Source organism: Perognathus longimembris, chromosome 28, assembly GCF_023159225.1.
Source record: "Perognathus longimembris pacificus isolate PPM17 chromosome 28, ASM2315922v1, whole genome shotgun sequence".
NCBI lineage: Eukaryota > Metazoa > Chordata > Mammalia > Rodentia > Heteromyidae > Perognathus > Perognathus longimembris.
In genome coordinates this window covers 62,144,330-62,163,086 of record NC_063188.1, presented here as the reverse complement: position 1 = coordinate 62,163,086, position 18,757 = coordinate 62,144,330, and the positions used below count along the sequence as shown (strand labels likewise).

At 37.4% G+C, this 18,757-nt stretch overlaps 1 protein-coding gene across 1 annotated transcript in view; it reads left to right on the top strand.

The window, feature by feature from the left end:
• Eda (ectodysplasin A) overlaps positions 1 to 18,757 on the top strand; it is a 407,671-nt gene that overhangs the window by 289,505 nt on the left and 99,409 nt on the right. The window contains exon 2 of the mRNA XM_048335751.1: positions 16,298 to 16,403. Within this exon, the coding sequence (XP_048191708.1) occupies positions 16,298 to 16,403 (106 nt within the window). The remainder of the gene's footprint in view (positions 1 to 16,297; positions 16,404 to 18,757) is intronic.

Sequence of the window (18,757 nt, the reverse complement as noted above, 5' to 3'; positions counted from 1 at the left end):
ATCCTCCTAAAGCTTTAGTCCAATTACTATGATTAGTTGTTTACTTCCTTACTAGATGAATTGTGAGCCTCAGAAGAAAACCAGCCACAAGGCTTCTTAGATACCCAGTGCCTTGCATATTATTTGGTTAAAATAAGTACCTAGCAAGTATGAATAAATTGATAGGTGCTAGGATGGACCGACAGAAAAATATCTACTCACCTAAACAAGATCATGAGCTCCACTCCTAAAGTTCTAGTTTATGTTTACTGGATTGTGACTTGTGTTTCGGTTATCCCCTAATTTTTTTTTCTTTTGCTAGTCCTGGGGCTTGGACTCAGGGCCTGAGGACTGTCCCTGGGTTCTTTTTGCTCAAAGCTAGCACTCTACCACTTGAGCCACAGCACCGCTTCCGGCTTTTTCTGTTTATGTGGTGCTGAGGAATTGAAGCCATAGCTTCATGCATGCTTGGTAAGCACTCTACCACTAGGCCATATTCCCAGCCCCCACCCCTTGTTATTTCCTTGATGGTTTATTTTCAAGGGTTTAATTTTTTGAGCTCTAAACTTTTGTCTTATGTGTAGCTGGCAAAAATCACCTCCCATTCTGTGGGCTTTCTATTTAGCTTGTTATCTATGTTGTTGCCATGCCAGGTTAGCTATGTACTTTGATGCACTAAAGCTACCAGCACAACTATGTTCATTGAAGCATTATTTACCCTAGTTGAGATCAGGTGAATCAGCCCAGATGCTCCTCAGTAGACAAATGGATCGAGAAAATGTGCCATATATATACAATGGAATTCTACTAATCCATTAGAAAGAATGATATCGTACCATTTGTAAGGAAATGGAAAGACTTGAAAAAATTATATTGAGTAAAGTAAGCCAGACCCAAAGAAACATAGGTTGTATGGTTTCCCCCATTTGTAGTAGCTAGAATGAGCCTATAAATGTACAAATAAACACACTAGTTGTTAAGCAAGGGGTTACAAGCGAATTCCCTGGAGTATAATAGAAAGTATCGACAGTGCAAATAGTACGTCTTTTTAAAAGACTGTTAAAGCCCAATAAAATGTGTACTAGGACTTGAGTACTCACAAGAGGGGATGGTGAGGCTCAAGGGAAGAGGGGCAGAAGAATAAAGGGGGAAGTGGGGAGAATGCAGCCGAGAATTCACAGTATGAACCACAGAATTGAGAATTATAATGGAAGGGGTGGTCAAAGGAGGGTGAAGATGCTGAAGTGATGACAAAGATCAAGATGCATTGTACACGTAAACTGTTTTGTTAAATGGCAAAAAGATTCAATCCATAACCTAAAATTAAGTAAAGGGAAGGATGAGTGAGAATGTTGAAAGGCATGACATTGGTTAATATGAAAAGTATTCATAAACTGCTTCAGTAAATGGCTACTCCTTTGTACAACTATTTAAAAATAATAAAAATATTCAAAAATAAATGTAACAAAGAAAATATGCGGAATGCCAGTCACTGGTGTACTTAGGAGACTGAGATCTGGGGGTTGTGGTTTTGAAAGCAGCCAGGGCAGGAAAAGTCCATGGGATTCTTATTTCTAATTAACAAAGAAAAAAATCTGAAAGTGGAGCTGTGGCTCAAGTGGTTGAGTGCTAGCTTTGATCACAAAAGCTCAGAAACAGTACCCAAGCCTTCAGTTCAGGCCTCAGAACCAGCACATACAAAAAATAACTGTACAGATTAATGTGTGCCTATAAAGCTATAAAAATAATCCCTGTGGCTGAAAACAAAGCTGATCATAAATTGATCAAGTTTGTGTTACGTTTCAGTTGTTATGAGAGAAAGAAGGAGGTTACACACTAGAGACAGGAGCTATGCCTAGATGCCCCCCCTGCCAGCATTCTTTTCCACATAAAGTTCTCAGAGGCTGGTTTAAATTTAGAAGAGTCCTGTTTCAAGGTTCCTGATTGATTCTGAAATATCCATATGATTATTTTTATGTCTTATAAAGTAATACATGCATATGGTTTTTAAAAATAGAAAGTATGTACATAAAAGCTTATAATGTAAGCAATGTTTCACTGTCCCAACCCTTCTTGTCCTGATCCCCTGTGATTAGTACCTTTAACTCCATTAACTCTTTCTGTTCAGTTCTGGCAACTGATTCCATGAATTCTGCTAATTTCTTGACCTGTCTAGTTTAGACTTCAGTAACTTTGTGATGTGATAAATGAGGCTTATCTCACTTATACTCCATCTGTCCCAGCACAGTTAGTTGCTCTTGTCTTTCCAGTCTTTTGTTTGAGGAACATACTTAGACCTTCCCCTTTCTTTCAGACATTTATTTCTGACTTGGAAACAATGATGATTTCTAATACCCACAAGCAACTGGATGGCAGAGTTGTTACAGGTGCACTGTAGCAAGATTACCAAGGATAGGCTTTCTTTTCATTTTTGAATTAGTGTATATTTGTAATATAAAGAGGGTTCATTGTGATATTTCCACACATGTGCACAAGTGCACTTTGAACATGTGTATCTCCTCCACAATCATTCTTCACCTACTTGCTCCACATTTTTAAGCAGTATGCGTATAGGTATGTATATTTATGTATATGTGCACACAAATTACACACACATACATATATATTTATATATATACACACATATATATATACATAGTGGACAGAACTGCTATAAACATGAGTACTATGCAGATATCTTTCTGGTATATTGACTTACTTTTCTTTGAATATCTTCCCAAGGGCCATATGGTGGGTGTTGTAAAGTAGATCAATCATTAGTTTTTGGGTTTTTGTTTTTGTTTTTTGAGGAGCCTCCATATTGATTTCCATATGGTTGCAGTAGTTTGTATTCCCACCAACAGTATATTAGGGTTCCTTTTCCTCACACATCTCACCAGTATTTATTGTTTGTTTTCTTGATGGTAACCATTCTGACTATGATACAAGAGTGGAGCTTTGTTTGCATTTTCTGTATGGCTAAGGATGTTGAACGTTTCTTCATGTACCTGTTAACCATTTGTACTTCTTTTAGGAACTGCCTATTCACATCTCTTGCCCCTTTATTAATTGGATTATTTGGGGGGGGTTGTTGTTGTTCAAGGTTGGGGCTTTTTTTTTAGTTCTTTATATACTCTGGATATGAATCCTTCATCCATTCAATAACTGAGGGATGATTGTCTCCCATTCTGTGGATTGTCTCTTGGTTCAAGTAATTGTTTTTTTTTTTGATGTGCAGAAACTTTTTAATTTGATGCAGTCCTGTTTGTCTATTCTTGTTCATTTCCTAGGCAACTGGAGTCCTACTGAAGAAACAATTAACTGCCTATATCTTCAAGAGTTTTCCTTAGATCTTCCTAAAAGTAATAACAGAGTCTCGGGTCTTACATTAAGATCTTTGATGCATTTCCAGTTGATTTTTATACAGGGTGAAAGATGCAGGTCTAGTTTTAGTCTTCTGCATGTAGAAAACCAGTTTTTTCAGCATCGTGGCAATTTTTACAATATTATTTCTGCCAATTCATGAACATTGGAAGTCTTTCCATTTTCTGGTATCTTCTTCAATTTCTTTCTGAAATGATTTATTATTTTAATAGTAGAAATATTTCACCTCCTTGGTTAATCTTACACCTAGGAAATTTCCTTTATGCTATTATGAGCAGAACTGTTTTCCTGATTTCTTTCTCATTGTGTTCCATGTTGATGTAAGAATGCTACTGGTTTTGGGGGGGAGAGGAGGAGATGGTACTGGGGGCTTGAACTCAGGGCTTGAGTGCTGTCCCTAAGCTTTTTTACTCAAGGCTGGTACTCTACCACTTGAGCTACTGCTCTACTTCTGCCTTTTTGTTGGTTAATTGGGGATAAAGAGTATCACTCACATACTTTCCTATGAGGGCTGGCTTTGAACCATGATTCCCAGATAGATCTGTCTCTTGAGTAGCTTCGATTACAGTCATGAGCCACCAACTCCCAGTTTGATTCAATTTTTGTTTCATAAGCTATAGACAATATGTCTTACCTCTGTAGGAGAAGGCCATGAATTCCCTGTTCTTCCTTTAATCTTTCATGCTTCAGCCTACTAATTTATTTCCTTTATACTTTTACTTTTTTCCATTTCCAAGAGAGATAACAATTAAGTTTTGCTCTCGATTATAACTATTATTACGTAGGCTGTGCTTTCATATATTGGTTAATTCTATAATTTGAAAATCCGTATTCAGAATTTATGTTTGTATCTATTTTAAAAATTGCTCTTTGCTGTCAAGGAATATATCCTTTCATAACTTTGAAGGAATTTAGTATAAAAAGTGAAGTTTTGAGTCTTTATAATTTAAAAATGGTTTTCTTTTCCAATTATATTCAATTGAAAGTTTATTAAGAACAAAATTATAGACTTAAAATAATTTTCCCTTAGATATTTGAAGGTATTTCTCCCAGTGTTGTTTATCACAACCAATCTGACCAATCCATTTCAATTCTTTATTCTTTAACTGTTGACGTTTTTCTTCTCTGGAAAGTATCTTCTTTTTAGTTTCATTTTTGAGATTTCATAGTTTGTCTAAAAGTCCGACCCATGTACAAAAAAAAAATCATTCTGCAGGGACAGGAAATCTCAATTCCAGAATGCAAATATCCAGAATGCAGTAATGTCCATACTAATCTATCTCAATACAATTTCTCATACAATTTATTTATCTTTTTAAATTCAATTTGATTGTCAAGGTGATATACAGAGGGGTTACAGTAACATATATAATGTAGTGAGTACATTTCTTGTCATACTTGTTACCCTCTCCCTCATTTTTCTCTTACCTCCCCCCTAACTACCCCCACCTTATTAATCTTCTTTATAGGAAAACTTTCTGATTTTTTCACTTGGGAATAAATGTTTAAATAGTATGTACGCTATACACAGGGAAGGCAGGTTTATATTTAGTATATACAGTGTTTTAATAAATTTCTTACTTTCATTTACACCCTTTCTCTTTACTTGTCATTACCCAGTTTTCATATTCTCTGTGGTGTTGCAGGACAGAACACCATTGAGCTCCTTTATCATTTTCTCTGCCCACTTTCAGCAGTCAATGTCCATCCTCTGCCTTTCAGAAATGAATTGAATTTTTTCTGCTTATTTTCTTCATTAGTCTCTTCATGCATCATTTTCAATGTCATTTTAATGGGGCCTTGGGAGAGAGATGAGCTAAAATGGTTTGGTTAGCCACCTTGATTCTGTTATCTACACTCTTGTTAAATTTTAAAGTTTATGAGCTTTCTGCGGATCTTTAGAACATTGTAACTTATAATTAAGATCAGTTAGCTGTGAACTGAACAAATCTACATTGTTTACCCATTAGGAGAAATTAGAAGATTCATTAGGATTAAAGCTCTGTAAAAGAGGTTAGTAGACAGCAATGAAATCTAATTCTCCACGGGTCCATGAAAAGATAGATTTAGTCCCTAACACTAACAATCAACCAATGGATATGCATACAGTTGATCCTAATGAATAGGTTATTTTGCTATACTTCATTTCATTTGTTTATATCTTATCCTCATGTCTGTAATGAGTAGATCTGTTGAGATACTAGGGAAAAGGTTTTGGAGACAACCCTCAACAAGAGGCATTCTCCACTGACTGTCATGCTTATGAGTCAGAAATTTTTCTCTGAGAAAAAATAGCTTTTCTTTGTCACACACTAGTGGCTCAGGCTTGTAATCCTGTCTACTCAGAAGGCTGAGATGTGAGGTTCGAAGTGAACCAAGGCAGGGAAACCTGCAATACTCTAATCTCCAAATATCCATCAAAAAGCCAGAACTGGAGGTATGGCCCAAGTAGCAGAGCACAAGCCATGAATGAAAAAGCTAAGGGGCTAAGAGTGTACTGGGGTTCAAGCTCTAGTACACACGTACGTACACACACACACACACACACACACACACCTTTTCCATAGAAACAATCCAGTAGTAGATTCTAAACAACATCCATATTGAAACCATTTTCCTTTCAACTTCACAGCTTCTGAAACAGTATTGATCTACAATTAAGACACAGAACAGTTCAGGACAATCCTCAAGGGAAGCTCTAGAAACATTTGAACACAAGAGGCACTTAAATGCCAAGTTAACTAAGAATGGCATTGCCACTTGGATTTGTCTTGTCTCACAGTGAAAGCTTTCCTAGCTTTTGGTAAACTTTTTCCTAGCATTTTTGGTAAACTTTTATGCCCTAGTGATTCTAGGTTTTCAGCATTTAAAATTTTGTACTCATGTATGTGTCCCACACCCTTTGGTATTTGTTACATTTCTTAGATTTATTACAGGCATTTATTCTGGGCTAAATTTCACTGGTTATATCACCAATGATTAACCTGCCTCCTCTTAAGATACATATATCTTAGATTTCTAAAAAAATGTTTTATCGTTATTATAAATGTCATGTGTTGAATGGTTACAGTTATATAAGTGAGGTATTGAGCACATTTCCTTTTGGCCCATGTCACTCCCAGTATCTTAGACTATTGCATGCTATGCTGCATAACCTCTCTCTCTGTCTCTCTCTCTCTCTCTCTCTATCTCTCTCTGTCTCTCTCTCTGTGTCTGTCTGTCTGTCTCTGTCTCTCTCTCTCTCTCTCTCTCTCTCGGTTGTGGGGCTTTAACTCAGGACCTAGGGGCTGTCCCCCTGAGCTTTTGTGCTCAAGTCTAGCAGTTTAGCAATTTGAGCCACAGCTCCACTTCTGGTTTTCTGATGGTTAATTGGAGATACAAGTCCCATAGCCTTTCCTGCCTGGGTTGGCTTCAAACTGCAATCCTCAGATCTCAGCCTCCTGAGTAACTAGAATTACAGGTGTGAGCCACCAGTGCCTGGCCTAACCTAACTATTCTTTTCTAACTTATCCACTAAACTCTGAAATATTCTGTCTCTTGTATCTCTGTGTCTCTCTCTCTAACTCTATCTCTCTAATTTGTGATCCTCCTATCTCAGCCTTCAAATTATGAGATTACAAATCATTGGATTACAAGTGTGTACCAACATAGTTGTCTCTCTGATATGCATTTTCTGTACTGACATTCCTGAGAGCTAGTCTTAGATTAATGGTCCACTGGCCACATGTCTGTGTTCATTTCCTTGTCATCCTATTGGTATGTTTGGATCGGTGTTTCTAGCCTTTATTTCATCATCAGAGCACTGATAATAACAGTTGAATTCTAGTGGACAACTTATTTCAATATCAACTTAAACTGAATGTGATACATCTTTTCCTGAAATCTTTGTTTACTTTTTCCACAGTATTTGAAACATTTTCCCTCTCAGAAAAAAACAGTTCCTTAAGTTGGCTCTTACCTATTCCTTTCCTCCAATTTGTGATGGTTGCCACTCTTTTTACTGGTTACCTCACTTTTTACACTTTATACCTAATCTTGAATATCATGGTCAAATATAACTTAGTACAGATGCTTTCTGTGGTTTAAGTCTGCATGGTGTACAGCATAGATTTTGTAAAATGCTGTTTGTCCAGGGGCATAAAATCCAGTCACTGTAGTACTCTAACCTATATCACTCTAGCTTTGTAAAAGTAAATTACAACAGTATTATAAAATTTTCAAGAACTTTTTAATAACTCATAATTCAGAACATACATTTCAGCTGTTTTCCAAATCCAGAGCACCACCACAAAGGTATTAGTGGAAGTACATGTTTTTTCTCCTTATGTGCTGAAGTCACTTTCATTTTAGAAGTATGAGGAACTAGAAATTAAATTAGCAGAGACTCCTGTGGGAAGGCAGGAACAACCAGCATGCTGTCCTTGCTCTTGTTCAAAGATGTCAGTACAGATTTCATCTATACCCAAGACGAGCAAAGAATCTTCAACCTAGAGTCCTTTCTACATAATACGCATACCAAGTGCATTTTGATTTGTGGGTGCAGCTGCTATTTGGTTTGCCTGTCACTCTCTGCATTTCTGTGTTTAGCTTGTGGTCAGTTGAAAGCCTTTACACCAAAGAAGTTCCCAAATTCCATATTGTTGCATCCCAATCTGGTCTTTGTTGCTGCTTGCCACAGCAGCCTTATGACTGTTATTTGAAGTAGTGCTTTAGTGCATCATTTTGAGTGTTTCTTACACTTGCTCCTGCTCATGATTATGACATAAGCTCACTAGAACAAAGATGCTTGGGTATCCTGTGTCATTGCATCTCTATACATGTCACCAATGAACACTGCTTTAATGCTGGTAGACCAGATGACTTTTAGAACCTCAGTAGTGGTGGTCTTCTCTTGCCATGTCATATTAAACATGATTCTAACAGATTAATGAGGTAAATGTGACATCTGTAGTGTTTGTGAATTTCAAAGTCATACAGAATTTGGATTCAACTTGTATTGTCCATTGATGAGAAGCACTTCAGTAAGCTCTGTATTGGAGGTTAGGAATAGAGATGAGCTTTGGAAGTAGAAAACTGAAGGAGAAGCTCAGCTCCCCCTTTGCACCTTCCCTCTTGCTTTTCCACAGATTTCACCCTTTTCCAGAGGATAGACTCACACCATTCTGAAGCCACACTTGTACCTACCTTTGAGCTGATTCCTGCCTATGAGAGAAAAAAAAACACCAAGATACACGAAGCCTTTAGCCAAGCACGGTGACTGTAGCGTGTAATCCTGACTACTTAGGAAGGAAAAATTGGGGGAATTGCCATTCAAGGCCAGCCCAAACAAAAAGACGTTTACAGGACTCCATCTTAACCAATGGCAGGATGCAGTGGCATGTGCCTGTTATCCCAGCTGTGGGAGTGAAACAAAATGGCTGGATGTAGTAGTGTGTACCTGGAAGAAAGCAAAGCCAAAGACTGAACAAGTCTAAAGTATATTTTTACACTGGTGCCACACTATGGAAATCTCCCCCAAGCACACTCTTCTTTCCTTCTTTACAATCACTTAAATTGTTGGACAGTGATTTAAAAACAAAAACAAAAAAGGATTGCAGTGACTGCTTTCAGCCGTATATGTGATGAAAACTGTTGAGTATGTTATGATTCCGTATTTAGCTTTATTTCATCATTTCAGTCAGCTTGCAACCTAGCTACAACAGAGATGGCAAACCCTAGCACTTCATCAGAGATGCTGAAGATGCCAAGTTTTATTTGGTATTTGGACTGAATTCAGCCACCTCTACTACCACCACCTTGCCAGTGGTGGCTCCCGTGGAACACTGTGATCAGTGTTTAATGTTCTTGTTCCTTTGCTCCAAGGAACTGGCACATTCTGTTCAGGAACCAGTACATACTGCACTGGAAACATTTCTATCTCCTGTTATGTAGTATGGTCCTTGTACTACAAAGAAATGCAGTGTTATTTGCATTCTTGTTTGTCCATGTATGCTAAGCATGTTGCATAGGTCATAAATTCTCCCTATGGCCACCAATCCATGTTTGTTCTGAAGACAACACTCTGAATGGCCTTTGCCATACATTGTATCAGCACATGTTATGTTAAGGATTCCTTTTATTTTGGGAGTACTAGGGTTAGAAGTTAAAGTCCTGCACTCTCCATGCCCTTTTGCTATAGTTTAGTTTTCAAATGAGTCTCACTTTTCTGTTGTTGTTTTTGTTTGTGATTTGTCTGGGTCTGGACTTGAATGCCCTTCTGCTTAGTTGGCATTACAATTGTTTACTAACTCATCTGTCTTTTTATGAGACAGCGTCTCACTAGCTGATCTGGTCTTGGGTCCCTCAAACCAGGGTACTCCCATCTAGCATAGCTGGGATTACAAGTATGTATCACCACTCCTGACAAATTAACATTTCTTAATGAGATCACAAGTGTTCAGCCCCATCTTTTATATTCATTTTATATCCATAATATATATTCATTAAGCAATACTCATACCTTGCTGTGGTGGAATTACTAGAATATTCTAAATATATCAGGACAAAAATGATTTTGATTTATTTGAAGACACTAGGAGGTTGTTGATGGTGGTAATAATGGCAGTAGTTACAATGAGAAATACATATTATTTGTTCAAGAACATTATGAGAGAAACATTTAAAAACAAAGTGGAACTGGACACCAGTTGCTCGTGCTTGTAATCCTAGCCACATAGGAGGCTGAGATCTGACAATTGATGTTCAAAGCCAGTCTTGGAAAGAACATTCATGAGACTCTTATCTGTAGTTAGCAAGCAAAAAGCAGGAAATGGATGTATGGCTCAAGTAGTAGAACACCAACCTTGAAAAAAAAATGCTGAGATAGTGCCCAGGCCCTGAATTCAAGCCCTAGTGTGCTCGCCACCACCGCCCCCCCCGACTACATACACGATGTGATCAGGCCACAAGAAGTTCTCACTCATGAGTGGAATTAAGGCCCTGTCAAAAAAGACTTTATGCAGCATTCGGTTGTCTTGCCCCTATACTTTCCACCAAGTGAGGACACAGCATTCCTTCTCCTTGGATGATGCTGTAACAAGCACCATGTTGAAAGGAAACAGTAGCCCTCACCAGGCAATTGAGTATGCAGGCAAGACATTTTGGACATCTCAGCCCCACAACCTAGAAAAAACATATTTCTCTGCTTTATAAATTTCCAAATCTCAAATGCTTTGTTATAGAAGAACAAATGGGCTAAGTTCAATTTTTCCACAGGCAAATATTAATTAGAGGCCTACTGTGTGTAAGGCCAAAGCTAGGCACTAGGTATACAAAAATGGATAAGGCAGGCTTCTCTCAAGTGCCTTGTGAGTCATTTCCTATGAATCATCTAGTATAATCAAATACACTAGCAATGAAGTAGAAAAATGAATTAAATTCATTCTATGTTATGTATAAAAAGTACTCAATATTTTTGTGGGTTTAGATATTAGAAAAATGTTCATAGTAATATCTGGAGAGTTACTAGCAATAATGGATATATCCCTCATGTCTCACTGTTAACAAATTGTTTCCATCTGACATCCTTGTAATCTGCAGGTGCTGTTTACCATGTAATTTTACCATAGGAAACAAGGGTGTAATCACTTAATAAAGTGTAAAGAATTAGATATTTTTCCCTTGAGCAAAATGCATGACTGTGGCCAACATTCCTGATGCCTCCTACATTGTACAATAGGAAAGCAAAATTCTGAAAGAGAAGACTGTTTTGTTCATATTCTGCAACTTGCCTCTGGAGGCCATGCTAATGAATGCAAAACTAAAGCTAGAATTCAGACTTTTCATAAGAGAAGACTCTGATTTTTGTCTTTACCCATTATACTATATACAGAGGAGAGTTTTCCCTCCAACCTCTAATTTAAACTCAAATAATAGCACTGTGATTAGGGAATCTCTTTCATTTAGAGCAGCGCTTGTTTTCTTCTAGATTGTTTTTAAACTGAGAGAATAGAAACTGCTCAGAGCATTTTTATATACAGGCAGTCCCCCTTATAATGAATACTTGACTTATGAATATCCTGTTCTCATCGATTGCTCTTGAGGGGCATTGAGCTCATCCTCCTATTCATGGAAGCTGGAGTTGTTTCTGCTGTCTACAGAAGTTTGTTTCTCCCTCAGCACCCCTTTTCTGAGAGCCCAAATTCATACAAGCTGGCATCGGGCACATAGGAACAGTTCATATGTGAACAACGTCTCTTACTGTTAACACTAGGCCATCGGAAGGTGCAAGAGCCTCTTCCAGATACCCCACAGGAGCTGTGCTCATGATAGAGCCCCAAAAATCCAGAAGAAACTCTGAGGTTATGGTTGGCATAGAGGGACAGTTTCTCCCTAGAAAACCCATATTTTATAATAACCTACCCATGTGAACTCAGTTATGTAACAAATTTGTCTATCCAAATTAACACAGCCAGAAATCAAGCAGTAAACAAATGGCTTCTAAGCCACAAGACAATATGCATCTTACTGGAAAAGCCATTTAAAAACCACACTCAGAATAAACTATTCTGTTTGTGCATGAGCATATTTGTTTTAAGTAGATGTCAAGCTTATAGCAGATGATAAGCAACAAATTTGAAGGGACCGAAAAAGGTGTTACAGCTAGGGGAAGTGAGCTTGGTAGTTGACAGCAAGATAACATTAAAAAAGAAGTTTAAGAGCTCAAAAAACAACCACAATACTTCACATCCACCGGAGTGGCTAAAATTTAAAATACTGACAATACCAAATATTGGTGAAGATGCACAGCAGAGCACCAACATTCCATTATATTGCTTGTGGGCACATAAAGTGGTACATTTACTTAGGAAAATAGGGTAACATGATGGCACATGCTTGTAATTTCAATATTCAGGAGGCCGAGGCAGGAGGATCATGAGCTCAGTTCTAGCATGGACTACATTGGACTACCCTGACTCAGAAAAATAGAAAAGAAAATGAAAACAAATAATAAAAACCAGACATTTCCTTACATCAAAGAATTTCCATATCAATATAACACAGAGGTTCCATTCCAAGGTATCACCCAGAAAAATAAAAACATGTCCACACAAGACTTATAAATTATTGTTAATATTAACTTTATTCATAATAACCCCGACCATTAAATAACTCAAACGAACATCAGTAGATGAATGCATTAAAAAAAAAAACAATAGAGCCATATGGTAAAATATTACTGAGCACTGAGAAAGAATGGATTACTGATAGAAGGAGCAACATGGATGAATCTCACAGACATACTGAATAAAACTCATATTTATTTATGTAAATGAAAATCTTACTATATGATTCTAATGCAGAATGAAACAAAACTAAGTTATGATGATTGAATCAGAACAGTAGTTGACTTGCCACAGAGTATAGGATTGTAGAATGACGAAAATGTTCTGCATCTTGATTTGGGTGGCAGTTACGAAGATGTGTGCATTTGTCAAATCTCTTCAAATTTCATGCTTAAAACAAAGGAGGAGGTAAAACGTTGGAGAAGAAATGTACTCACTGCCTTACGTATGTAACTGTAACCCCTCTGTATGTTACTTTGACAATAAAAAAGTATATTTTTTTAAATGTGCACTTTATTATAGGTAAATTACATCAAATTTTCATACGGCTCAAGATTTAAAAAGGGGGAAAATTCTTCTGAGGAACCCTTGGGGTAGGATCAAGTGTATATTCCTTAACATAATCTAACTCACGGAAGTGGTGCTGTGGCTCAAGTGGTAGAGTGGTAGAGACTCAAGGCTAGGAAAAATACAAAAAAATCAGATAACATAATCTAACTCACTAACAGATTTACCAGCTCTTGGCCCATTTCTCACCTCTCCGTGTCCACACTTACTCTAAGATACTTGTAGTGACAAAAATCTAATAATCTCTCCTTTACCTTTAAGCACAGTGCTCCCTGCTTCTAGAATTCCTTAACCATTTCTCATTTAACACCAAATCCTTAACATCCTTTAGGTTTCACCTTCTCCAAGAGCCTCATCTGTTCCCAGTATTAGTAGGTGCTTCCCCTTTGGCCCCCGTAAAATCTTAAGTTCTTCTCTAGCAATGGAAGTTCCACTCTGTAATGGAACTGATTTATTTATTCATTCATTCATTGATTCATTCATTCATTCATATTGTAAAGGTGACATACAAAGAGGCTACATAAGTCAGATAATGAGTACATTTCGTTTTGAACAGTGTCACCTCTTAGTTTTCTACCAGTTTTTCCCTCCCCCGACAAGTTGTATAGTTCATTTTCAATACAGCATATAGTATCACTGCTGCATTTGTTCACTCTTTGTCCCACCATTTCTGTAACCCTTTACTTCCCCCAAACAGATAAACTTACATGCAAAACAAAAGGTACACAAATCAAACACAGCAATAAAGGAGAAAAACAAAAACAAAAAGCAAAATAACAACAAAAAGAAACCCTCTCAGCCAGATGCTTCTGGTTCATTCCTGTAATCCTAGCTACACAGGAGGCTGAGATTTAGGATCGCAGATCAAAGCCCACATGAGCAGGAAGGTCTATAAATCTCCAATTAACCATCAAAACAAAGCTGGAAGTGGAACTGTGATTCAAGTGGTAGAATGTCTCAAGTAGCAGAGCATCAGCCTTGAGCAATAATGTTAAGGAACACCCAGGTTCTGAGTTCAAGCCCCAGTACCAGCACAAAAAATCAAATTATAGTGTACTAGGACCATTTACTGTACAGGCAAATAGTCTTTCAAGTATCAAGTAAGTTCTAAATTAAGACTGATTTCTAATTTTAGCACTAAAAGTTATTAAGAAAAATTTTCTATCCAGAATGACTTACAAATTGCAAATGATTGAGATTTAGTGTAGTTGTGTAGGGAACCAGATGTTTAAAATAGGTTCTTGGGCTGGGAATGTGCCTTAGTGGTAGAGTGCTTACCTAGCATGCATGAATCCTTGGGTTTGATTCCTCAGTACCACATAAAAAGAAAAGGCCAGAAGTGGTAGTGTGGCTCAAGTGGTAGAGCATTAGCTTTGAGCACAGAGACACAGAGAGGCAGAGAGGGGGAGAGAGAGAGAGAGTTTCTTTCTTGTTATATAGCACAGGCTGGGTTTCTACTTGCTATCATCTCGCCTCAGCCTTCTAATGGCTAATATGACTGGCATACACTACCACCATAGGTGATAAATTTTTATTGTAAATAGTGGTTTGGTTTTATCCTGCTATTATTACATATTGTGGGTTAAATAGATTTCTGTATAAATACATCTTACATTCCAATCAAATGACTCCAAAATGCTGCTTAGTTCAACCATGAGAAATTGCTGATATCTAACATTGCTGGACTAACAAAATGGCAATTTTTTGGCCTGGCTAAAGAGGCTTTAATATGCAGAACTATTGATAAGTTAGAGTTTATGTCTATATTCATGTATTAAGTTGATATTTTCTGCATTTTAATGAGTTGTACCATGTATTTGTTGTGTTAGTATTGGGGCTTGACCTCAAAGTCTGAGCACTATGCCTTACCTTTTGCACTCAAGGTTGACAGTCTTCCACTTTAGCCACAGCTCCACTTTCTGGCTTTTTTGATGGTTAATGGTGGATGGAGTCTTTTAGAATTTCTGGCTTCAAAATTCAATCCCCATATCTCAGCCCCCTGAGTAGCTAGGATTACAGGCATGGGTCACCAGCACCTGGCTGGTACACATCTTTTTACCACACTCATGCTGAAAGATCTTGAGTCAAATCAACAGGTATATATTTAAGCTATGATTATTGTTAATGAACCAGACCCATTCATACATGAAATATTACTATGAGGGATGCTTATAAGACATTAGAGAACCAACTGTCAACACGAGCCTTTTAATTTTTCAACCAGAAACTCATTCTATTTAAAAAAACATTGTTGTATGCCCATCTAGTGTTTGAGGATAAGCAAGCATAATTTTTTTCTTTTAAAACCTTTGAACAAAATATGGAGTAGGGGAGGCTTTTTCAGTCAAGCAGATTTAGTCTTATAGACCATAAATGTTTTAAGAGACTAGGAAAGGGAGAGAATAATTTTGTTCTTTGCCATGACTACTTCTCCAAGTGCATCCATACACATGCTTTGGATGCTTACCACTATAGAAACAGCTAAAGTACAGCATAAATAGGAATGGGGTAAAATCAGAGCTGTGTAATAATGAAGTCCAAGTGGTATTAACACAAGGCTTGTTCTGAGTAGGCATCAAAGACAGCATGTGTCTGGTGACATCTGCCAATGAAATGTGTCTGGAGGGGGTCACAAATCAGTATGATTTTATAAAGATGAAAATGAGATTTTTAAACTGACATTTGTCAGTGTAAATGGAAATAAGAAATGATGACTGGATTCTCTGAACCCCAGAATTTTATGGGTAAATGTGACCTGATAGATTTGATACTCATGGAAGAAGAGAGAGAACACAGAGATTAACCAAAAATTCATGCCCATGTGATTGACATACTAATGGTGTAAGTAATAAAAGCATCTAGCTAGGTGCCAGTGGCTTACACTTGTAATCATAGCAACTCAGGAAGCTGAGACCTGAGGATCACAGTTCTGTCCAAGCCAGTCTAGGCTGGAAAGTGTGAGACCTATCTCCAGTTAACCACCAAAAACAAGAAGTGAAGGTATGGTTTACATGGTAGAGCAGCAGCCATTAATGAAAAGGGTAGAGACAGTGCTCAGTCTCCATGTTCAAGCCCCAGTACTAGCACAGGAGAAAAAAGTAAGAGGAGCATTTGTACACTGAAGGGGAACATGGGCTCAGACTTTAAACTTGATGAATTTAAGAAAAATATAGACTGTCTAGTGAAAGCTAGTTTGTTTTTTAAACATTGGCTTATAAGTAACTTAGGTCAAACTTGGACTCATTTTCTTATTATTTTTACAGATGGCCCTGCTGAATTTCTTCTTTCCTGATGAAAAATCATACTCTGAAGGTGAAAATAGGCGTGTTCATCGCAATAAAAGAAGCAAAAGTAGTGAAGGAGCAGACGGTAAGTCCAACCAAATGATCCTTTATCACATTTGAATTTTCTCTTAATACAAATACAATTCATCATCTCATATATTGCTCAAAGATTCAAGGTCACATAAAATTTCTTCAGCCTCAATCAGTCCTTTGACATAGAACTAGTTCAACAAGCATCATCCTGCCTCCTATTTCACATAGCTTCCATTCTTAATATTTTGAAGGTCATGGCATCGTTTATGTCTCTCAAAGTCACCTTCCATAAAGACTGCCTCTCTTCTGTGGACCCTGAATATTTGATATGGTACCAGGAGGATTTGGTCCTGCCTTTGGAGATTTTCAGTATCTTATCATACTGGCACTTTTGTATGTTAAATCTAGTGATAATCATGTCAACATTGATATCTGCCACTATTTTAAAATATGAAACCAGAACTATTCTCTAGGTTCTTTGAAGGCAAATATTAATTTCCCTTCATGTAACCTTAGAATCCAGCCCAGTATTGAGTTCATTGTTCGTGTTTATAGTATACATTGGTAATGTTGAATCCTCTTCAGCTAAATAGTGATGCACCAATGAAAACCATCCCTATTGTGGATGAAATAGCTTTGAGTTAATTGCCAATATATTCTGTGGGACACCATAAAATGTTGAGTTAGCTCCTGGGCAGCATCTTTGAATCACTCTGTTTCAATATTAGTCTGTCAGTTGACAGAAGGCTACCCCTTTGGCAGGGGAGTTTCTAGAATGCATAGCTCTGAGCTGCTGCATATGCCATCTGGATTCAAAGATGGCATGTGTCTGGCTACATCTGCCAATTAAATGTGTCTAGAGGGATTACAAAGCAATATGATTTTATAATGCTGAAAACAAAACTTTTAAACTGACATTTGTCAATGTGAGTAGGGCCAATGAAGGAAGCCGCTCTAAGAAGTGGGAATGGTTGAAGAGATGGGGCTAAGACTTTGGGCAAAAAATGGAACTGGGTAGTTACAATGTAACCTTCATGAGAGGGAGAATTTTTGTTTTGTTTTCAAGGAAATCATATCACCTGTAACTGCAATACATATTTGCAGCATGAATGGGTAAACACATAAAATAATAGCAAAAAAAGTAGACCTGGATGGAATCCGAAGGAGAACTTAGAACAAGAACTCTTCTAGAAAGGCCTGACATTGGTCAGTATGCATTGTACTCATAAATTGACATGTTGAATTGAAACTCCTTTTTACAACTACTTAAAGATCATTTTAAAAGGGGTTGCCCAGAATTGATTTTTAAAGTTTAAAGATAGAACAAAAAGTGGAATTTTGAACCTTTGAATGGAAAATTGGATTGGTGGGGCCATTCTCTAGAGTAGATATTCTGTTATATTGATGATCACGTTTAGGCCCACCAAATGTAGGCAGGCATGAAGTAAAAGGTACCCGTTATTTACCAACTTGTAGCCAATTTCCTGGAGCTTTTTCGACTGAATGTGAAATGGAAACAGAGTCATTATCCTTTTTTCCTCCTAATCATGTCATCCTTGCATGTATCCTCAAATGCTCCCCTCCTCCTTCACTACTGCCAATACCTGAACTACCAAATCATTCAAAATCCCTGGATGCTGAGGAGGAGGTGGTAAGAAAAATACCAATTTCTGTAGTGGGTGTGGTCTGCCCTCCCTCTCCAAGTGAGAATTCTTAATAGCTTTTAAGACTGACGCTTCTTCTACCCTTCCAAAATTTCACTTTAGGATGACAATTTCCTCCTCTTTCCGAAACCACTTTATCTGGATCTGGCTACCAACATCTATAGTATTGTTATACCTTAGAGTATTTATTCTGCCTTGATACTAATCAGTTTTTCACTCTGGTCAAGTTCAAAGCCTCTCTTTAATTTCTTATCTACTTCTCTCCTAATCTGATATTCTAGGCACTTTGTGCTAATGCCAAGTTTCTTATGAAATTTGAGTGATACAAAGCTATGAGCCATGCCCATTAGAAAAAAATAAATTGGAAAGGAATTGAAACAAAAGAATGTTTGGAATGATCCAGAAAGATCATTGTGGCTGAGAAAAGAAAAAGTGAGCAAGAGAAGAAAGTATATGATATTAGACAGTAAAATCTGATCTAGAGCCTTGTGACCTAAACTATGTAGTGTTGTATTCTGCCTGACATGGGGAACCATTGGAGGAGTTGACCAGAGGAGTGATAGAATTTTACTTCAATTTTACTAGAGTCCTTCTGACTGCTAGATTGAACATATGTGCCAGGAAAGGTCAGTAATGGGAGATTCGTTAATGAGACCATAATCCAGGTAAGAGATAATGCATTTTTAACTGGTGAAAAGTTATTGGATTCGGAAGAGATTTTGAAGGAATGAATCGATGGATT